Source organism: Meleagris gallopavo, chromosome 4, assembly GCF_000146605.3.
Source record: "Meleagris gallopavo isolate NT-WF06-2002-E0010 breed Aviagen turkey brand Nicholas breeding stock chromosome 4, Turkey_5.1, whole genome shotgun sequence".
Classification (NCBI taxonomy): Eukaryota; Metazoa; Chordata; class Aves; order Galliformes; family Phasianidae; genus Meleagris; species Meleagris gallopavo.
The window spans coordinates 49470557-49495022 of record NC_015014.2 but is presented as its reverse complement, the minus strand read 5'-3'; the positions used below and the strand labels follow the sequence as shown (position 1 = coordinate 49495022).

Here is a 24466-nt window from a genome sequence, read left to right as displayed (position 1 = left end):
CGCTGCCCAGCCCCGGGGTAGCGAAATGCAATTACTAAAAAGGTACCTCTGATTAAATTGGAGCTTTTCGTTGTTTTTAAAACACTTTGGCGCGCGCTCTAAGGAAAGTTTTCTTGAATAATCCATTAAAGCGTCAATAGCTCCCTCTGCTGCCACAAACACATTCCAGCTGCTCTACACCAAACTGCTCACGGGGGGCACAAACCATCGCGTTCCTGCACACGTCCCTCTGTACACCTACACGCGTAGTGAAAGTAGAAACTGCGATACGGGATGTATACTTAAACATCCTCCTAAAGTTGCTGCTTTTCAGAGATCATTATTACGACTGTAAGTCAGGATACTGTACCCCCTTACCTGGGCACCTCACTGGGTGTACAATGATGTATCCACACCGAGTAGAGGGATGAAAGCAGGAACCAAGAGTACCACATGTTTAAAACAACAAAGAAGTGATCACAGAATGACTGAGCACACATGGACTGCTTATACCAGAGGTTCCCGATTCACTTTTTGTCAGCCAGAAGCCCTGAAGGCATCTGAAACCCCTGTAAGCATTTGGATAGCTACATTTATTTATTTTTTTAGGACAGCAAGATAAGCTTCTCTCAAACTGGGATACTGCCCTTTCCTGTTCTCAGGCAAGGAGAAGACAGGTAATAATGGAAGCAGGGAAAAAAAAAAAGTAAAATCAGAAAGCTTACATGTGTAAAGTGAGCAGTTACACTGACAGAAAAATCTACTTGCCAATATAGCTCTAGGGAACAGGACTACGTTGTAGCAAATCTTCATGGCACTGCAAGTCTGTCACAAGGAGTTGCAGAGGTATGATTTCAAAAGAGCCATTTCTGTTAAGACACAACAGTCCTACCCTGCAGATGCCAGAGACCAAGGCAAAGCAGGCCCAGCTATGTTCCCAGGGACTGGCAGCCCAACACTGCCCACAAACAAGCACCTATCAGCCCTGGACTAAGGCCCATCCCCAGCACAAATAACTTGGTGTTTCAAACACAAATTCACAACACAGCAACCCATGCTCTGAGCTCCAAAACAGCCCAGAAGTTGCTCACTCTGCATTTCTCACACCTTACCATTACGTCTACTCACATGCTCCCGCCATCTTCTAGTGCTGCAGGCCTGGGCTCTCTACCCTCTTTCTTCCTCTGAGAGCCAGGAGAAGGAACTCCTCCTAACTCACATCACTCAGTTTTCTCTTCTTGCTCCAACCTGACACATTCTTTAATTAATTTTCTTCACCAGATGACCACAGTCCTTAGGCTATCTGGGAGCCTTGCAGCTCCACAGAATGGTAGTTCAAAAAATCAAGCGTGCTATGTCACAGGTGGCGCTCGTAGGCAACAGGGGAAGAAACAGCTTGTCTAGAGCAGGAGGTGAGGTCAGGCTGCAGTAGGAAACAGAGCAGTAGTACCTTATTGTATGTGCCCCACAAGCAGGGAGGGGGGCAACAAAAACATAACAAAGAAATAGATGGAAAGTATATCCAGCATCTGTACAAGACAGACAGTACTTTGGGCCTAACTCAAAGCTTTTCTCAAAAAAGAGTCCAGTCAAACACAAGACTTCGCATAACAGTACAAAAATCAAAGCTCACTTTTACCTAGTCAAGCTGCGTGCTTTGTTCATCAAATAGCCAAAGATCTGCACTTGTGTTTTCTTGTTTGTTTATTAGCAGTAGTACTACATACCTAGCAAGAAGGAGGATCAAACTGCTCCGAAGCGCTCAGAAACAGTAGTTTAGATGGGTACAGGCTGATTAGCACTGTGAGCCACCTGCAGGGCACAGGTGGGAGCATTCAACATCCATTAAACATCCAGGAAATTTAACTCCTTAGAAGCACATGCTCACATTCTATCCTGGGAGGTATCAGCAATACCACACTAGAATAAACTGTTTCTCACAACATTTTATATCAGTACGCAGTAAGTACAAGCTCAGTTTATTGGGGGGGGAGGGGAAGAACGCTACTTTCTGACACTTTTCCTGTCATACAGCATGGCCCCCACCTCCCCCTCCTGTCTGCCAGCATGATGACTGCAGGCCTAAGGGAGCCCACACATTTACCAGTGCAATGGGAACTGCCTGGGTTAACTTCTACAGAAAATGCAACAACTACCCCCACACTCACAACAAGAAGGATGGTGCATTGGCACTATTTTTTGTTTTTAAAATTTTACCATCTGCATGAAGCGTTATTGTCTTTCCACATACGACACAAACACTTGTCAGTAGAAGAATCATGAAGTTTCAATTTTGTCAGGATTTCTACTTGTGAATAACAGGAAGAATTCAGAAAGAAAAGTGAAAAGCCACCAGGCACATTACAGCATGCTTTTAAACTGAGTGTTGGTCACAAAGAGAATCAGAAATGAGAAAAACTCTTTCATGTTTACCATGTTTCAAGGGTGCATTGGACATGTGCTCTTCACCAATAAAATCAGGTATTAGCAAACAGAAGTAATTCCCTTATCTGTTTTGCTACAGCAACATGAGGTAGACTGAGGAGTTTTGGCATAACACCTCACATAATAAAATAAAGCACTGTGTTGGGGGGAAATAACAGTTTCCTTCTGGTTAAAAAAAAAAAGTCACATTTCTTTTGAGGACTGATTTATGCCAGTTCAATTACAACGTCTCAAACTTCAAAACAGAAATCGTTGTTTATTCAACATATAGCTAACAAAAGCATATGTATTACAGAATTGTTACAATTATCTTTTCAAAGCTCGATGACGGTTAAATTTGTATTCAGTTTTCAATTAAATATAACCTGAAATTTTTACTGCAAGCAGTAGAAATGTCAAGGAGCTGAGTGTGGAAAACACACAAAAGGGAAAACGACATATAGAATAATACACTGGTTATTTTGTTATGTAGATGAAAAGGAGAAGAAAGTATCTGGAAATGAGAATCTAAATGTTTTCAAATTCCATTAATTCTCTAGTAGCATTGTCACAATTCTCTGAGAAAATAGAGGCCTGGAAGAATGTTCTTTCTTTTTATTTTTCCTAGTTCTAACTATAAACCACAGCTGCATATAAACTTCTAAAACTCAACAAGCCCAGATCTCAAAACAGACCTTGTGTGATGCAGCTAGGAAACATTGAAATAAAGAAGAATTGCAAACAGGATGGTACACTGATAATTACATCCAGTTAGCCACAACATCTTGCTTTGAGCTTACTTCACCTATTCATACAGCAAAATTCATTGTAATGCCATTTGCAGACTGCAGTCATCTGTGAGAACATAATGTAACAAATTAAGCATTGTAATATCACTGTGAGACACAGAGGAAGCAACTGCAAAGAGCTTCCTGTCGTTTGTATTTTTTTCTTTCCATACCTTACAAAAAACAATTGAGAATAATGAGAATGTTGCATATTTTCTAAAAGCTCAACATCACATACAATAAAAAGTTAATAGCCCTGATACATTAAAGGCAAAAGGTCTTCAGACAGATACCAGCTCAGAGTAAAGCTTGTATTTTCTTCTTTCCAAGATAAATACAGAGCAAGTATATTATTTGCCAAGAAAATAGTAAGGAAGACCATCACACAACAGCCTAACCTCCACGAACAAAAACTCGTAGTGCAAAGAGCTTAACATTACACATTAGAAGCTCAGAATGTGTAACGGTCAAGTTCCACACAATGATGCAGGTTTGAAGAAATCACAAGCGAGTTTAAGAATCAATCTTTTATTATCTGCTTGGTAGTACAAAAGTTGTATATAAACTACTTTGTTAAAAATACATCTGATATGCAAATTTAAGAAAGGCTGACTAATATGGCAATGTCCATATCACTACAAAACTGCAAAGTGTAGTGTTAAAGGCAATAAAAACAGGCACCACTTCTGAATCTTCTTACTGAAGAAGCAATGTACAAATTCAGTTCTTGCACATACCAGGTCTTACAATACCTTATGTAAGTAACTTATACAGGCAAACAATGTTTTACATATCCAACACATTTTGATTTTATTCTACATAATTCAAATGGAATCAAAATAGGAAGAACTTTTAAATTAAGTAAAAAAATAGGACATTTTTGTTTAAACTTCTTTTGAGTTTTCAGTATGTTACCTTGCAATACTAGCTCTCCATGTATTGAAACACAATACCATCAAATTATTATTATTATTTTTTTTTTAAAGCTCTTGAGACAGTCTGTAACTGTGCATCTTCTTTCTGAAAACTGTTTAAAACTGCTCAGCTTTGCCCAATACTCCCTTTTTCCAATAACATTTTATACTTATAGCTCTCAATGTACTGGAAATTGAAAGTTAACTACTATAACCAACACTAATTAAACTCTTCTAGAATAAATAGCTTTTTATTGAAATCAAGTGAAGTTTGAAGAAGGAAAAAAATCAAGAATCTATCAAATGTATGCCTATAAGGCGAGCTTCGTAGTTTGTTAAATATCAAAGAGATTTTATAAACCAGACTTAAATTAATGACAGCAAGGATACTAAACACTCAAGTACCAGTCCTGGCCAGAGTTATTTTAGGTACTCAAGAATGAGCAGTGAGCAGTTCTCTCTAAAAATATCAATTCTAAAAAGCACAATAAACCATCATTTCTTTTCAGGAGCTTGGTTGGGGTTTGTTTGTTGTTGTTTTTTTATTTGTTTGTTCCTCCCCCAACCAAATATGGTGTCTGTGAGAAGCATTCAGACCTAGCAAGCAGTAAACCTGCCCAGGACGGGGGGGGAGAGGGGGAGGCAGAAACAGATGATCCTTAAGACCCCTTCCAACCCAAGCTGTTCTATAATTGGATCTGTCAATATCTAAATGATACAAGGAAGGCAATCATAGCACATACTTCCCAGCAAACATCAAATAAAGTTCTCTGACAAGATGTGGGAGTACCTAATATGATTAAAAAAATGAATATGAATTTAATATTTGTACACATTGTTAACATTACATACGCTGATGAAGATTCTCAGATCTGAAAGAAAAGCACAGTTCAGAACACTTGGACAAAAAGGATCGAAAGCAATTTAAAACAAATCAATTTCAAAAGAAGCACTGATCTTCACAGAGTTCATAAATTAGATTAAATTAATGTATAGTTCTCAGAAAATAGTATAATCTCTACTACGTTGTATTACTCTACAGCTTATATTCTTAGGCACTTGGAGAAAATGTTATTTTTCAGTTTCTTTCACATAGCAAAATTTGCTGAAGTATTGCAAAGGTCCCCTCCCCCTGCCTTGCCGAAATAAAGCAATAAGATTGTAAAGGTCATAATAAGTAGACACAAAAATAACATCACAAAACCATCACTGGTATTTTTAGCAGTAGATCACACTCAAAATATTAAGGCAGTGAAACAATGGCTTAAGATTTCAGTACCAGTGAGAACTGCTACCCTCTGAAGCCACTCTGAAGTACTTCAGTACATACTCCATAAATTTTTAATGACAAATATTCCATATCCTTATCTAGTGGTTCAAATATGTTGCCTTAGCTTAATAAGGAACCTGTGGGTAAAAAAACAAAAGAGAAAGGCAAAGCTATTAGACAATCTGCAAATACAACTAAGTAGTTACAAGAAAATTGGAGAACAAATGGTCTTAATGAAAGTGGCCTTTCCAAAAGCTCACCCAAGTGCATAGAAGAAGACACTCTTTAGCCTAATATTAAATAGTTATTAAGGTAATGGGAATAAGGACGACAGCATCATTTAACATTTGCGTATAGCTAAGCCATTCTGTACTGTGAATTAAGTCAGGAAGGCTTACATACTTCTGCATGTCTGCACACATGCAGATTAGACTGAAAATGTTTTTTTTGTGTGTGTGTGGTTTGCTTGGCTACTAAAATTTAGATTAATAGAGTATTTTTCATCTTCCATAGTCTGACTTTCATCTTCAGTATTTGTGAACTCTGGAAGGGAACAACAGAGTTAAAAAATCCAGATGGACTAGAGGGGTGAAGTATGAAGAAAAAAATTATCTGGTAAGACTTTTTACCTTCCCTGTCCAAAAACATATGTATTGTTGATTTTGAAGATGAAGCTCAATTTTTGGTATGAGGTCCACACTGCACAACAGTATGTATGTGTAAATCTTAATATTTTTTTCACCAATAAAAATCAGTAAGTATTTAACCTTGCATGGATGCCATCACAAAATTTGTAAAATACTACAGTGCCATAAACACATTTCCATAAATAAGAATGCGTTTCTTGGGAGTCCTCTGTTTTCTCCAAAGTGCTAGTTGACTAACTTCTTTTAGAAGTTCCGCCTGCAAAACAAGAAAGTAATTTCACAGATAAGTCCAGGAGAAAAATTAGTTGCAGAATAAACACGTCAATTAAAAACAGATGTTCTGAAATAGAAAAAAAAAAAGAATTACTTAGTGTGGTGGTTATGCATTACAAGCCTTAGAATAAGAAAAGAGAAAAGCTAGAACTTCAGCTGGTAATCATGAAAAGGATGGACAAAACCACCAGCAAACCAATAAATCACATCAGTGTAAAGCACACGCAACTTAGAAAGGGATACCAGAAATGGCAAACATCACAAAGCTGCAGCACAGCAGTAACTTAAGTTTTTGTTTTCTTAGTAGCTTGCCAAGGAACTCAAATACTTGACTTTAAGTATCTGCTCCATATTTACTTGTTTTTCATGTGCCAGTAAAAATATTTCAAGTAAACTGAAATGATGAAATGGAATCCGCTCAAGATCATGAACCTCAGAGATAGACAGAAGATATGCTAAGTATAAAAGATGCAGGCAGCAAGATGGAAGGATAAGCTGAAACACTGCAGAGCTCATTTCAAGAAAATACTAAGAATATGTCAGTTTAGGGGAAGCGAAACTGAACTCAAGGGTAGCAGTGAACACAAGCAACCAGCAGCAAAGATTCTGCTCAACTCAAGAGATTTCATCTCACAGAGAACTCAGTTATAGCCATTTAATGCACAAGGACCCATCTAGTGCCTCCAAAAAGCTGGAACAAACCTTTTTCTGGCAGCACTTACATGCACATTTATACCTCCCTTCGTCCTCTACACTGGAAGATCTGAGCCATGTTCTCCAAAACAATGTGCTTTTTAATCATACATTTATGAGCTACAGGCACAGAAGTCCTAAACATTCCTTATCCATTCAATGTCAGTAAATTAAGCTATAATACTTTATTATAAGTCTGAAACAAGTAATTGAAACGAAAGTCTAACTTAGTATCTGCTTACTTACGGACAGCAGACAAAAACTCATCTAGAACCACACTAGAGAACAGAATGTTAAGCGCTCAGACAAAAGCTGAGTTTTTTTGGTTTGGGGTTTTTTATTTTTATTTTTTTTCCTTCATGGCGCAGAGCAAACAGACCTGGCTAGTTTCCCAAGTTTAGAAAATAGTTTTGCTGGACTGGAGAGGCCATTACAAGTGATTCCCCTGAGTCATTTCTCTGCCATTATAATATTTGTTTTCAAGAAGGGCAGTATCTTAAATCCTAAGGGAGGTTCTACAGTAAAAAAAAAACAAAAAAACAAAAAACAACACCAAGATGGACTTATTTTTTTTTTTTTTTAAATAATAGCTATATTATTCTTACTCTAAAGAGCAGCTTATTTTTAGATTAAAGCACTTATTAGTTCAAACTTAAGGAACAATGTTTAGGTACTTAAAAGGAACAGCTTTCATTGATTTGGGAAAGGACAAATTACGAAACAGGCATAAAGCATTTCTAGATGATGAAAACAAACTTTTCAAATCACAAGTGTACTGGAACAAACTATTTTCATATATGCCCTTTTCTTGCTAATTTTCATGTTAAAAGACAAATTACCTTCTCATAAGTCAAAGAATGAATTTGTAACAGTCTGATCTCTCATTGGAAATACTGGAAAAAAAGACCACCACAGACCTTCATGCCCAATCCAGCTGCACGTGAACATTCAGATGCAGCCAGTGAGGGAAGAGGATATTTCCTACTTCATTCAGTTAAAGAAAAAAATATTTGTGAGACAGCATCCAGATAAATACATTCTTCTTAGTTTAACACTCATTTATCTCTGTGCTCACAGCAAATGTTAGGAGGAAGTAATCCACTGTATAGCAAGCCAGCTCTACAATTTGTCTTCCTTTTTAAATTGGTGGAATTACAGAATGTTGGGTGTTGGTAGTTTTTTTGAACATACTCAATTTTCAATAGTGCGCTTCCTTGTTATATTTGAGGTTACTGAAAGTTTTAAATTGGGCTGAGCAGACACCGTTTTATCTTCTTTTATAGAAAGAGTCTATCACTGTACTTGTTCTGTCACTTGTTCACTTCCTTCAAATATAGAGCCTTTATTTTGTTACGCTGGAACTCCCATCTTCCCCAAAGGTCAGTCTCTCATCATGTCACAGTTGTGTAAAATTGTCTTTGCCTTGTAAAATGGTTTACCTCCAACTGATGATCAGTTACATCTTCCCCCCTACATTTTCAACTACTACATCCTAGGTTTCCCCCATTAGTCTCTTCTCTTCCCCTCCCTCCCCCCACCAGGTGTGCATTCCAAAATATGGCAGACATTTTCAGCATGATATCCCATTAAGCAATTTACAAAATTTTAATGCCTCAAGAGAATCCCCATCCTCCTGGTTTAATAGCCTATCACAGATGACTGTGATGTGAGAATTTTTACGCATCTCTATTCTTATTAAAAGCCTTCCTGATCTATCAGAGAAGTATCCAATAAGCAGCCAGCTGACATGCAGTATCAGTGAGAATAATGAAGAAGCACTGCAATTATTCCAGTGAATAAGCAGTCAGCAGTATTTGTTTCTTTTGGGAAACCAGCACGTTGCCACTAAGAACTGAACTGTCCACTTACTGTGAAAAATTATACGCATATCTTGGATTGATAATGATACCTTCATGAAGTAGCTTTTATTTCTACAGCTGTTGAAATTTTAAGGTCTAAATAAAAAATTAGATTAAAAAATCAGAGTATATTTTAGGCTTTACCAATTTAATAATTAACTGAATGATCAAATATAATTTTTGCAGACTTTCAAAATTGCCTGATGAGTTTTCACACAGAATAGATACATTCACAACCTTTTTTCTCTTTACTGGTTGCCTTAGTCTGTTTCCCAGCATATCACTTTCACTAGTTCGCAGTGCCATACCTGCAGTTCACTCTGAGCTCCTCCTCTCTTGCGTCCCCTCTTTCACAGGCGTGCCAGGTGCTTCTTTTGCTTCGGGTTTCGCAGGCGTGGCAGGCATGTCACCATTGAGGCTCTCCACCCCAGTAACAGACATCAGGCTTTTCCGTTCTTTGGAATTAGATTTATGCTCCACTTTTGTGACTCTAAACCTGAGGTGACCAAAAGCGAGATTCAGTTGCATGTCCCTAGATATTACCATGGTCATTCTGTGTAGCCAGGATATGGATATGCACACATTTTTAGACAGGAGAATCCCAGGACCATGAAGTTTGAGCACACACCCACACAGACCCACGTTCACTTCAGAGCAATCTTCCTTTTTATTACCCATAAACACTCATTGCTGCTGAATGACTTTCTCAGGGACTTGGTTTTTAAAACTATCCACAGATTCTATGCCACTAGACAAGTAATTTTCCTAAGACAACTACTGTGTAAGATGGAAATTAAAAATAACTGGAAACAAAATGAAGTTATTTCTATACCTCACACTTAATCCAGAAATAACAAATTAAGAAAAAGGAATTCATTCACGTGCAATCCTTATTACATTTAGACTGTGTCAACAGAACTATAGCTTTGGATTTGCAGCCAGAGCGGATGCCTAATCATTCACAGGGCTCTAGAACAGTCTTGTTCACTTCCTCTAGAAATAAATTTAGTTTACAAGTAACAGGATTAAAAATAAAATAAAATAAAAATCAATCACTAGTTCTAGAAATGAGTAAAGTTAATGATCCCATGTGGGCCACTACAGTGACTCTAAGAAAAGGATACAGTGAACTGGCATTAAATCTTACCTTCCCACAGAAAGTACTGTAACTTCTCCAAGGCGACTTCTTCTGTGTTCTTTGGATTTATGAGCTGGTTTTATATGATGCCACCGTTTGTGGCTACAGCGAGAACAAACATCCTTCTCTATTACTCCTCCAACAGTATGTAAGTGATGGCCTTTGCAGCTGTGTTTAAGTGGAGTAGCACCAGGTGACAAAGGAGACCCTGGACTTGTTGGACTTCCAGGAGTGTTAGGAGACATGGGGCTAGAGGAAGTATAAAGGAAATGCAAAGTATACTATTAAATCCTGTTTCTTAAAAGGAAAATAAAAAGTAAAGCCTTCAGTTGCATCTAGTGAATAAACTACTTTTCTGAAAGATAGTTTATTTGTGAGGATACATGAATTAATGTTCCCTCTAATACCATGTTTTCACAGTTCAAAAATCACTTCCATGAATGAATGGATCTGCAATCACATAGTTAACATAACTGACAGAAAGTACAAGGAAATTAAAAAAAAAATCAAGTTAAAATTGAGAACAATAGTTTAAGTGGACTTGTTCTATTATTTTTAAGAACTCACAGAAAGACACTGTCACAACATTGTGTTGATGCAAAACTAAATATCTGTCATCAAACAGGATTAACATAACATTCAGCCAAAGCTTCAGAAAGCTGCTTTTTAAAGGACCCGTAAAAAAAGAAAAAGCATTACAATGAACAAAATGCACCTATTGAGAGTAACCCACAAAATTAATTTCTTCTAAAACAGAGAAACAGGCAGGACAGACAAAAAGCAAAAATTTTTTTGGACTTCAGCATTACTCCATAGTCAGGCAAAGTATTCTCATAAAGCAAGACAGAGTTCGATGCGTTACGGGTAAAATGACTACAACTTACGACAGAACGCTCCTGAAAAAGGACAAGCAGAAAGTTGTTTATCAGATTACTGTAATACTGAAAGGACATTTTCAGTGCAGTCATTCTGGTCCAGATCATATTCCGTGTTTTAAATAGTTCTTTAAATAATGGAAGAGAAAAATCTAAACTATTTGTGAATTTTGGGGTTACCTATACTATCTGTAGAGTACAAGCAAAGAAATGAGGATGATAGGAAGAAAGTGTGTGTGTGAGAAAGACACACACTGAGAAATCTTATGAAGAATACTGGATGTATCACAGTAGGGACAACACAAATTTCAGTGCTTTAGCAGAAATAAACATTAAAAAAAGAGGCAGTTAGCCAGATACTCATTCTTCAGAAAAAAGAAGGTAAAAAACACAAGATGAACATGAATCATTAGGATGTAGGTGCTTTAAAGTAACAATTTTTTATCACCATGGAAATAACAACCTAATAAAGTCACATTATTGAGCTTTAATCATGCCTTAGCTGGAATGTTTCATCCAGTTTTAGGAATGTTATTTCTAGAAAAATTCTAACAAAGAAGAGTAACTCCAAAGGAGAACAAAGAAATTAAGTCTGCCAATGAAAGACTGGAGCTATTTAGATGTTTATTTTCAGAACAAACACATCGTCATGAGGCATTCAGTGGTCTTCAAACAAATTAAAGAAACTTAAAAAGGAAATAAAATCCAATTAACATGTTCGAAGTAAAGACAAGAAGAAATGACTTTAGATAGCAGAAGTGCAGATTTAACTTCACCATGTTTATTTCTATCACTAGGAAGTGTTTCACAGTGGACTGAACATACAAATAAGTGCAAGGGATTTGCACTCACGCTACTAAGGCTTCAGGAGCATCTGTCAGAAGTAATGTAAGAACAAATCATCGTACCTTTTGGTAGTCTCATAAGACCACAGTCCCTTCCCATTTTCCTATTTTAATTCACTGAAACAGTGGTCAAACTTTCAAAGTACACATACCTACACAAGATGTCTGAGTTAAAATCCTACCAAATATTTGTGATGCACCAGGAAAAAATAGTTCCAAAATCATTTTTATGTTCAAAGAGTTCATTTTGTTAAATTTGAAATGAGTTTCTTCAATAACCAAGCCTCTCATCATTAAAATAGGAGATAAATGGTTGCACATTATTTGTTTTGCTAAAACTATACACTCCTACTTCGCTACTTCAATATCCATTTTCTCTGCCTTGAATAGGAATATAGGATGACATAAGAAGAATATAGTAATATAGATACAGTTTAAAGGTACTTAGATACAGACATAGGCATGTTTAATTAAATAGTATTTTGCTACTTAAAGGGCAAACTACTTTCCCTATGTGAAGTTTTAAACAGGTGTGCAGTGGAAGGAAGCCCAAGAGGTAGGCCAGCCAATGTATGTTACCAAATTTATAATGCAAAAAGAGTAAAACGTTGAAAGAGACACTGTTCAAAGCTAGCAACCATACAAATGAAGCAAGCACTGCCTCTTTCAAATCACCAAGTTTTGATTAAACCAACTTGGAAGTAATTGCATCCTAAAGTAAACAAATATTTGCAGCCTCTGCAAATCTTTAGCTCAAGAAAGCAATAAATCGTTTTGACAGGCCTAGAACATATAACCAGAAGAGCAAGATATTATCATGGGGCTTACATTAAAATGCACTGAGCTCAAAGACGCAACAAGGAAATCAAGCTATTATACTCCTGGCTGACAACTCAAGGAAGTGATGTAGTCTTCAAAGTGCACAGGAAATAAAACCCTTTGAAAGGGTGCATTTTTAGTTGCCTCAGGAAACACACATTAAAAAGTTGAGCAATTACCTTTCGGGTTCAAAGACACTGCTATCTGCTACCATGGCCTTTAACACATCAGCATTTGCTGTAATGAGAATAAATAAAATTCTTCAAAAATGCACAGCTCTAACTTTAGAAAAACAAACAACAAAACTAAAGGTGCTAAAAGAACTTCCATCTAGAAGAAAGATGGCTGCATTATCTGTATCACCAAAAAGGCATGAAAGAGACTAATGCAAAAATGTTTACATACCTCGATGGGATTTTCTTAACATAAGCTACTAAAATTACTGCTCATATTGCACACGAAGCTTTGCCCCACTACAAGCTATATAGCAGCCATCTGCACAGTACTCCTACACAAGATCACTGAAAATTTTAAAAACATTCATTTGATCACAGACTATCATCACCTCATACTTATGCAGCACTGTAAGAGAAAAGGCACCAAAAAACAAAACCCAACTGTGATGAAAAACACACTAGCACTAAGCCCTAGCAGTCATTAAGGGAAAAGAAGAAAACACCAACAAAAAGAAACCTTTTCTGAGATTAAGGCTACGTTGAGAAGTAACTCAAGGCAAGCTCAAGGCTTAGGAGAACTTGAATTTATACGAATGTAAAATTAACAGGCTAAACTTTCTTATACTATAAAAACATGCAGTCTCCTCCTTCCTCCGAAGGTTGTTTTGACTGGTAAAAGTGTTCTGAACTAACCAAGCACTTTTCAGGCCACTTGCGCATAGTTTTACTTTTTTCTAATAGTATCCATTTTATCATTTACTTTGTGCAGACAGTACAGGAAGATATCATGTCTGAATTTCCAAGTCAGAGCTAGTCTACTCTGTCTTTCATCAAACAGCCACGGGAATTATTTCCAGACAAAATGTTCAATATGGTCAAAACACTAGAATTCACATGCTTTAAATGTTGCCATTAAGAAAACAAGCTTAAGCTTTTCTTTGAAAAACAAGCAAAAATATTATTAAAAAAATAAATCAAATGCCCCAGCAGTTAACAGAAGATCTAGAAATGCATTAATCAAACTTACAATACAAAATTATTTGCAAATAATCAAAAAATATCTCCACTTTGCTTGGAATTTTTGCCTCCTGCAGGCAATCTCAAAGAATACACATACAAAAAGGCTATTAAATGAAAACATACAAACATGCCATACTTCTCAATATTTACAGATATATATATTTATCAGATACTACCACAAAGGCTCATAACTTTAATTTCACCATACTATACCTTCATTTTTCATAATGTAGTTAATAATTTGTCCTACAGTGTCACTATTCTCATGCGCAGTTTCATTCATTTCTGTGCAATGAAATAAATATTTTGTCAATATTTTGGTCTTTCAAAACAAAAAAAAAAACAACGTTATTTTAAAAAATAAACTACACTAAACCACCCCACCTCAAAAAAAAGTAAGAAAGAAAGAAAAAAAAAACAACACCTGAAGATGTTACAGAAAGAAAATGGCAAGATCTACTGTCACTTTGGAGAGAAAACATAGATGAGACTTTTTGGTCTTTATTCAAGAAAGCCCAGAAACTTAAGTTTATGGAATCTACACATCAGCTCTAACATTCTTTAAGGCTTGAAGAAGTTCAATATTTTCATGAACATGCATCAAAATTCTATTTATAGCTAGTTAGATAAGAAGATATAAAAGAAAGCAGTATTTCTAATCCTAAACATAAAGAGGAAAACAACAACAAATCGAACCATCTCAAGCTCATATTTTAAAATAGGTATTATCAGCTTCTAGAATAAAAGGGATTCAATTTAATCTTACAACAGCAAGGTGGGTTTTTTTTTAATTTAGGATTCTTAAATTCCTTGCTCCTCTGGTCACATGTAACTGAGAAACTTAGTACTTCTGGAGCTGACTGCACTCATTACGAATGCTGGAAGTTTCCCCAGAATAATCTCAAAACACAAAGATTGGTGAAAAAAAATAAATTAAAAAGCACATCTTACTTAGTAGACATTAGGGCTATCTTTAAAATGAAAAATAAGTAATCAGAAGATGGAAGCAAGTTTGATAGGCTAGGCCTTAAATTTGCCTCTAAGTAGTAAATTTGGGGCTTCCTTCTCTCTTTACCCCACCTTTCATCTTCTTCACCCCAATGCCTACAACTTTGAAAGCAGCTTACACACCTGTTTCCTCAGAAGACCTGGAAGCTGCCCCCTCTCACTACCACTCACCTTACTGTTACTCCTCCCTTGAACCAGCAGATTAAACAGATACACAGCTTTAGTACATTGCCTGGGCAGTGACTGCTTAGGAACACAATGACAGATCATTACTGCAGCATATGACTCTACTGTTACCACAGAGGCACTGTAATTTGCACTTACTATGAACCTGAGGAGATGCTATCTTTTTGGAGAAAGGAAGAGGCCTGAAGCATTTACAAGTGACTTGACCTTTCTATTTACCTAGCCAAATGCTGCAGATAGCATTCTTCTCTGGGGTGAAAAAGAGAGCAGCGGAAAACAGGAATAAGGAATCACAGAACAAGAGTACAAACAGAAAAATAGAAGTATCTTTAAGAAAAAAAAATATAAGCAGCATGCGTTACATAAAAGAGAATGCCCACCCAAAGGCTCAGTTTTATATTGAGAGGGGAGATGAGAAAGACAACGCAACACGAATAAAACTTAAGTTGCTAAACGTAAATCTTAGATTTAAGGCCTTACACAGCAGCATTTCACCACTCCCTGATGTCCAGTACTTTCTCTCAGCAGCAGATGGAATGCACAAAAGGGATGTGGTGACTTCAGTACACTGTCACAAACAAATATGCTGGATACTTGATCTCTCCATAAGCTCTTAATCTGTTCTAAAGGACTCATGTGGGAAGTTTGGAAGACTGGCAAAGCTTTGACTAGCAAAGACCAAAAACCAACAGACATAATGGTAATAAAAATACTTCTCTTAATACTGTATGATATCTAATCTAGACAGAAGAATGACAGAAGACCCACAAAAAGACCCACTCCGTATTGGCTGCAATCTTTATAAATAAGTAGAAATATTTTTTTAGACATGTTGATTACCTATTTTTTCATCAGGCTTTTCCTCTTCTTCTACTTCTTCAGCCTCTGTTGTACAGCGATACCCTTTTTTCTTAAGGACGTGACAGATGAAGATCCCCAAGAGACCCATGAAGAAGAAAAGAGGCACCAATACAAAGGCAACATACTCTAGGTTCTCAGGCTTGTTATTATTGCCAGTTGTCACAGTAGTTGTCGGTAAATCATGGCTTGCCAAGGCCTGTACATCACCTACATAATGGAATAAACAGAGTTTATGCCACTAACAGTCAGTATCTTCTCTGCATAAAACAATTACAAATATTCAACCACGTACTAAGAACACCCACATGATATTTCTTCAATATGATGGGGTAAAACAAATGGTATTCTAGCCAATCTCAGCATGAGGGCCAGAGTATTTCACAGAAAGCAAAACACCGCAAGTGCTCCTTCTCACCAGTGAGGAGAACTCCGTACTATTCCTGAAGTCCTAACTTCATGCAAAATAGATAAAAAGCACAGGATTTAGCATTGACAAAAGGATCAGACTTAAATATCCTTGAATTTTCCTTGGCAACGGAATTAGAAGAATACAACAGATTCCAACCATGTCCAACTGTTCAACCAAATCCAAATACATGTTTGCATACTCAGAATTCCTTCGAAGTCTCTAAGTTTATGTATACACACTATACATAATAAAGATTTACATTATAACCTCCAAACATGCAAAAATATTCTACTCTATTTTTTTTTAGAGTAGGAAAGAACGGCAACAAAATGAGGTGAGTAAAGTTCTTACGCATTTTAGCATATTTTCTACCTACTTGTATTAAAACAGACATGGTAACTCATAATGTTGCTACTAAATGGGTTGAAGATTCATCAGAATACCAATTACGTGATACTGAAGCTTTCACAACAGAAATACCCAAAGTCATCTAACTCCTCCCTTTGAAAAAAAAAAAAAAAAAAACAACATTTAAGAGTCTCCAGAAATTTACAGAAAGACCATTACTTTAAAATTACTTCTACTGTGCCAGCTGTATAAGTAATAAAATTTTAAAAACCATTAAGTATTCATCTGAATCAATGTGCTACACAACAGTGGGAATGCAGAAAACTAAAGGAAATGCAAACAAACATCTGAATAGTTCTGGAGGCTGAATGAACTCTAATGTTAAAATTAAACCTCAGGATGTTTGCTTGAGACAGAGCCAGACGGCCTAGCTTGTATACAAACCCAAAAAAGAAAGCTATTCATTTTTTCAAAAAAGGCCAGCAATGCTGCAGATATCTGTATGTAGAACTTACTAGGTATGTAATCTTCAATAGCTTTAACTTGTACCTGGGCAGAACAATTGAGCAACAGAAGAATTGAACAAGATAACACTTAAAAACTGCAATTGTTTTACATGACAGAGAAGTAAAAGACAAAGGATAAACAGAATCATAACTGAAAAAGTTGCTTACAGTTTGTTTGGCAAGAATTTTTAATTCACATTTTAATATATTAAAATAGAATGGGTTTGGTCTTGTCGGCTTCCAACATATCCAAAGTTCCCCACTTCATCAGGCAATTTACTAACCAGGAAGGAGAAAAGCCATTACAACAAATACTATTTTGATCGCTGCATTGTTTCAGAATCTTAGAAATCCAACTGAAATAGCATACATCACAACCTCAGAGAGATATTAACAGATCTTAACAGATCCGAACACGAAGAGTGCTAATGTAAGGAAAAAAAGCAGGTGCTTAGAATTTTGATGCACGCTATCCATTTTAAGAACAAACGGGAAAACCACAGCACACTACTTCAAAGACATCAACAGCAACTTACTACTCAGGATAACTAAGAGGTGGAAGGACGTATTAGGAGGGCCACAAGATAAATCCCGCTCTTTATGTTTTCTATGTCTCTTTGTGAGAAAAGCAGCATTACCCTAAGAAATCTCCTCCTGACTTTCCTCCATGACCATGGCAGGTAACCCCTACTTCAAACCCTAGAGAGCGAGTGCTTCCAGGCCTCCAAGCTGTGGTTCCTCACAGCTTCTCCAAATGCAAAGCCACTTCACAAGGTCCCTCCCCCCTCAGTTCTCTGCTACCCCACTGACTTTGCACCCAACAGGCCAAAAACCTGAAAAGAGTTTTAAACTGGATCGCTGACTGAGACTGTTGAAGAAAAACATGCCCTAGAAAGCCTTTACTTTTTAAAGCAGTTGCTTCAGTGAAGCAACACTAGCAGTGGTTTGCAGAGTGCTCTATCAAGGCAATCAAGTAATTCATCTTTATGAGTTTCCTCTTCTCTCATGTCAGTAGTGCTTGGATATAGTTCTGAAATAAATTTGATTTTTGGAAGGAACCACTTGCCTGGTTTTCTTTTTTTTTTTTTTTTTTTTTTTTTTAAACCTTTACAATCTGTTCTTTGATTTCACTGAGCATTTCTGCTCCCAGGCTGCCACCTGATAATACCAACGAGAAAACCCTTCAGCTGCAGTCTGCCATCAAAGGTTATGACAACTTAGAAAAATTCTCAAAAGATAAATGTAGCCTATACAAGCTAAAAAAAAATTAAAAACACCTTAAAAATGCCATAGATGAGCCAATACTGAAACCTTCTTTTTCTGACTGAAGGGTGTTGAATAAACTCGTGGTGTATCAACTCAATGCTCAGCAATACAGATTAGCCTACTAATTAGACTGAAATTTAAAAAGCTTTAGAATTAGGCAGGAGACAAAATTTTAAATGGAAAAAATATTTTACATATTAACAGTGACTCCAACAAACTAGTCCATTTAAATGAGCCACTCAAGTTTTATTCAGTTCTTTAGATATCTAAAAATCTAATTGTTCCATTAAAATTCAACAAGGTATGAGCACGTTTAAAAAGTATCTTCCTTAACAAAAAAAAAATGATTTATTTTTTACATGTAAATAGGTAATCTACACAGAACAAAAACTGTTCCTGATGACATCGTTAAATGATCAGAGATATAAAAATTCACTAGAAGCAAAACAAAAAATATTCCAGAAAAAAACGATTGCCTGGATCAAATACTTGCTGCTGTATTCCACCTTGTAAGCAGAGCAAAGCACTCAGCACTCATTACCAAACACCGCCCATGTGTCAAGAACTCTGCTCTCAGAAACTTCAGCATTTAGGATGTAATACAAGACGATGACTTGCCTGGGTACGAGCAGTACATTTCATGTCTTAGTCAGAGCTGCATCACTCATTTTATAATCCCTGTTCTTCTTCCTCCGAGGCATGTTATGGTTATTAACAGAATGGTGACAGTTGCCCCATTCTCATGATGTACCTTGTTGCCTCACAAAGATTTTCACTGAAAATTCAGGACTTCCTTGATTCATGCCAATACTTACTGAAATCAGTTTGCTGTGGTCTTTTTCCTGTACTGATGTTTTCATACGCCTGTGCAGACTATCAGTCTACATATCAAAATTACCTGAAGATGCACTCCAAATACAGACATTTAGGAGCAATACTTGGCACATTTTAAATGCTGCTTAAACTACAAATCGCAGATTATATTCATGATACTAATTCAGATCCCTTGTAGCCTTGTTTGCTTAAGAATAAGTACATTTCAGTCATTGATCTTAAGTATTCTCTCCCCTTAATTAAGCCTTAACTAAAAAGTAAAATATAAAGTCAGTCTGCCTCGGTCAAGAACTTTTCTTTTATACTGGTTCCAATCATCACTACTCACTTTGTTCTTCTATCTTTCCATTTCAGCAATGGCTCAAGAATATATTACAAAACCTTTAAGAAATAGAATATATGAGGAAAAAAAGTTGGCCAACTAAGGAAAAAAGAATTCATCCTTTTTTTTTAATTACAGCTTTTATATGCCTGAGCTTGATCTATTAATATTTGACTTAAACGGTCTTCTCTCCATGTTAGCAAGGTAATGTTTAATTAAATTTTTTTTTTTTTTAAATCGAAGACCATGATATCTTGAAGGCTATAGTACATAACAAAGCTGGAGTGGATCACATACACAAAGGTATTGCTCTGTAGCAAACCTCCTTCCCCCTTAGTTTCACAGACTCACAGAAAACAGGGACTGAAGCACGTCAGCAAGGCCATCCCACTTCATGCTGCTGTCCTAGAGCAGGATTAGCTGTTCCTAGACAACTATTTGCCACACAGAGCTAAAGATCCTGCAAAGGCAACAGCACACACCATTTTCTTCCTTTGCAGATGGAGGGTCAGAACAATTATTTCATTTATACCTATTAGCCACATTAATAAACTCAGCTCATACCAAGCTTCAGAATTACTTTCTCCTTGGTTTTAGCAGTGTGAAAAGATTTCACTTAGCACGATCATTATGACATCCCTGATGAAGCTCCAATCAGCTCAAAGCTTTGCCCTTAGCAATGATCTAAATAGGCAATTCTCAAATATTTCCAAGAGCAAAGCACAAGCCCCTGAAAGATTTAATACTGCATAAAGAACAACTCAGATGGCTGAAAAGAAAATCTTTTCTGCAATAAAGTTTGTATCTGTTTAGTTGTTACATAAGCAATGTAAAATTCATCATTAAAATAAGGCACTGTCTATTTTTCTAAATCTCCCATACTAACCTTGAGTATAATACACATCTAATGGATTGTTTTAAGCACATTCCAGTTATTTTATTGTTTAATCTACAGCAAGAAGCTCATAAACAATGATGTAATCTCTCTGCCCTGCTGATAAAGAATCCTATTTTGTTATGCCAGATTTTGCCTATTAAGCCCACGTCATTTATTTCTCATGGCTTGCCTTTTAAAGAGCTTTGTTTATATTTCATGAATTTGATTGTTCTAGCAATCAGTCTACTATAAATAACTGCATACATATTTACTATCTTATCCTTGTAGTTCAAAAAGTTGCATGATCATATTTCCTACTTCCAGGCATGAAGATGAAATATAGCTTTCTATCTAAATATACAGAAACAAACTATTGTTGGCCTTGATGTTAACTGAATTGTTAGAGAAATCAAGTACGATCACTGCACAACCTATTTAACTGCAATATAAGACAAATGAAGCATTCAGTTAAGGCATAGGATCTGCTCAGACACCTCAGCTAAGCACAGCTGTAATGTCTCAGCAGCAGCCTTATCTTCAGCAGTTCTCTCCCTGTTCATTTATGTGTTACTTCACTCATCCATGGTTAAGGAGGAATCACTCAAGTTTCAGAATAACTTCAAAAAAGTGACTTGTTCGGGTGTTTTCTGCAAGTTTTTATTTCTTTAATGCCTGGACCACTTCTCATTCAGTTCACTGTGTGGCCACAGAAATGATTTACAAGCGTTATGAAAGGCCCACATAAGCTGGCAATGCCACAAAGAGAAATGAGCAGGCAATTCCCACTTCAGCTTACCTTTCATCATGGGAACAGCAGCTGCCACCATAGCCAGTGTTTCATCTTCTGACTCTGACAGAAGTATGCTCACGCTGCATCAAACTGTGACACTTCCTACCTCCAGGAGAAGCCCAAAATATCTGTCTCTGTGTTTCATCCTGAATCACAGTTACAACAAGAGCTTTAAATCACAGTTTACATCCCTGTCTTACTACTAAGGTGATAGCTATAGGGGAGACCAGAGGAAACCATAGGAAAGGTAACAAGGAATAGGTTAAACAGGGTGTTTTCCAGAGGAAGAGCAAGTGAAGGCAACCTGTTGCCTAACATCTGTTTTACCTATTGTTAAAGGGAATGGCACTTTGGGGAATATCCATGAACTGAATAACGGGAAAAAAAAGCTATCACTTAAGAGGAACATTCAACATGTTCAATTCTGCTTCACTTCTAGCTATCCTGTAGTAAACAGAACGTACAAACAGAAGTGAAATAAGCAGGAAGTCTGATGAGATAGAGGAAGTCACATGATAAAAGAAGATGACAATTAGTAGCAGCGCTGCCAATCGCCCTAGAGGTTGTTTAAGGTCTGCTGCTAGGAACAAACTTCATAACTTTCATTAGGTTTGTCAACAGCAGTATTCAACCAAGCACACAGAAAAATCAGCCACACGGCTCACAGAAGCTCAGCATGGCTGAGGCTGGCAGAGACCTCCAGGTCCCTCTAGCCCAGCCACAGCTCCAGCAGGGACACCAAAGCAGGTGCCCAGGCCCATGGCCAGGCTGCTTCTGAAGATCTCCAAGGAGGAGAGCCCACAGCTCCTGGGCAGCCTGTGCCAGTGCTGTCACTCAGCAGTAGCTCTAAATACTTTTAACTAGCTTTACTTCCTTGTCACTACTAGCAAGATGTACGTAGCCAGTCCCAGGGATAACCTATCTTAAAACACCTAGCTGCATCCTTACTACCCAGCATCACATTCAAACCCACAAACCCACAAGTCTTTCATCATACCTCAAACTGGAGCCTGCTAGAGTCCTCACATTATAAACTGAAGCTTTGGCTTACTGAAATTATCACATAACTTACAATGATATCAAGGGTACATTCTGCAGAAGGTCTGGAAAGTGAGCGTTCTCCACCAAACTTTGTGAGTCAGGTCACTGCCACAATGAGTTCTCTCCCAGTCACATGCTACATCAACAGTTCAACAAGCTGTCCACAAAAAATGGTCGTACATAGGCTTCCCTGAAAGCTGGCAAGAAGGGCTCAAAGAGGAGATACCTCCTAATCATGAACAGGTCCTATTAACAACGATAGCTAAAAGCAGTAGCGTATAATGCTTGTGACCCTCAGCAATTCAAAATCATTGTGGTTTATGCAATCCCATGTGAAAACTAATCTTGTCAGTTGCTTTGTCTGTCTGGGCAATCACATCACGAAGGCACTAGCATTATTAAGACTTCAAAGACAAAGACAAAAATATCAACAGCAGCTCAGCCCTGTCAAAAAAAGAATAAATTGCACTACGTACAGCAATAAGAGAGACTTGATCCATCCAGAAGACGCAGCTAACAAACAGAAAACAGATCAGAATCTCATGCTTTGCTGCTAATCAGCATTACAATGTTTTGTATTTCTGTTGGAGCACCTACCATTAAATTTCAGCTTTCAAATAAAGTATGCATTCTGTGCAATTAATGAAGTGCACTTTACCCATTTGGCTGTCTAAGAAAAATAAAGGATCCCTGTAGGACACATCAGATGTTTAAGACTATTCCATATCATTAGGAAATTTATAAGTGCCAGCAGCATTAAAGCAATGTTACCAAACACATAAAATCAATGGTTCTGTGCAAACATTCACACTAGTTGAAATCAGTCAAAGATTTTTAACTAAAACCAGCATATCCTCCATGTGACAGTATAGCAGAAAGCATTTGGCAAACCTCAGGAGGAAGGAGAAAGAAATCCCTTTTTTTTTTTTTTTTTTACCTTTTGCATTTTCTGTTACACTTTGCAACAGTTCTCTTTCAAAAGTGCATCTGATGCACATGATGAAATCACAGGTATCGTTAGCAAGTCCCACTGATGCACACAGCCTTACAACTCCCCTAGAAAAGTGCTCAGCGATAGAATCTTGGGTATAAACATTTCAAGAGTACCTACAAGCCTATGCACACCCATCCTGCAGCTTACTAGAATGCCTTCAGGCATTCTCTTCAAGATGCCAGTAGCAAACTGCTCGGCCATCCCAACAGATTGAGGAACATGCAACAATATGCCAAAGTATCATCTACAGAAGAGCAATCTAATTTATATGTACACACACACACAAACACACACTAATCTTTCGAGCATTCTTAAGGAGGAGGAGGAAAACGTGGTCAAGCTCAACAAGAGAAGGAACATCTGCAATTACTCTCCTTTCTTACATCTGCCATAGAAGATTTGAAAAAAAGTGTTCAAGCCTTGCAAAGCCAATTAATGGTCAACACAGATCTCAACTCCAGGCTGGCTGTTCTTTCACTGAAACTGGTCGAAGTTGGGAAGAAGAAGTCTGACAACATATTTAGCATTGTTCTACAGGTCTCAGTTGTGCCTACTGGTACTTACTTCTTTCTGCTCTCCTGAAGAGAAGGAATGAGCTAGATGACAAGGCTTCCACACCTTTTATTTTCAGAGCCAAACAGCAGGTGGTGGACACCTCAAACCCTTTTGGACCAAGCTGATATGTGCTAAGCACTAATTACAGATTGACAAAGGGCATATAGAAGGATTCAAAGCATTTTGTGCCTAACTTCATGCTAGTAATTTCATGCTAGATTTCACAGCCATGCTAACTGCTGCCTCTGCCTGCTCTCACACGCGCCGTTCACCCTCAGCCATGCTCTGCCACATAGCTGTAATGTGTTGCCGGTGTGAGGCACCCACAGACACAGCCAGCAGCCAAGGACTGTCTTCCAGTGAGTTTACATTTAACAGTTCGCACTTCAGACAACACAAGCAGCAGGAGACATTCAGCTTTGAGATTACCAGTATCGCAACGTCTGGGGTTAGGTATAAACACAGAAATTGTCATTGAGGAGCAACTTCCTCTGTGTGAGCAGATTCGGAGCACTAACGGGTTACAGCAAACCGAGTTTCTAAAATCTAAACACAAAGCCAAGTTTAACCTCACACCGGACAACCAAGCAGAAGCTGTTCCTCGAATCGTTTATATTCTGTGAGTCACTCAGCCACTCCGGCTCAAAATAAAGGTGACTACAGAACGGTTACGAGAACTTGTACGGCTCACCGTATAGTTTTTCTTTAACCCAACCCACGGCCCACCCAGACCGAACAGCCGCACGGCA

The 24466-nt window shown here is 37.4% G+C and overlaps 1 protein-coding gene across 1 annotated transcript; it reads right to left on the bottom strand.

The window, feature by feature from the left end:
• Window positions 1-3460: 3460 nt before the first annotated feature.
• On the bottom strand, window positions 3461-21229 carry RELL1 (RELT like 1). Its single transcript, XM_010710301.3, has 7 exons — window positions 21134-21229; window positions 15755-15982; window positions 13934-14005; window positions 12704-12761; window positions 9995-10234; window positions 9156-9343; window positions 3461-6278 (listed from the first exon to the last, which is right to left on the bottom strand). Exons 1-6 carry the CDS (start codon window positions 21162-21164, stop codon window positions 9163-9165), a joined length of 810 nt encoding a protein of 269 aa, XP_010708603.1. The 5' UTR covers window positions 21165-21229; the 3' UTR covers window positions 3461-6278; window positions 9156-9162.
• Window positions 21230-24466: the final 3237 nt, after the last annotated feature.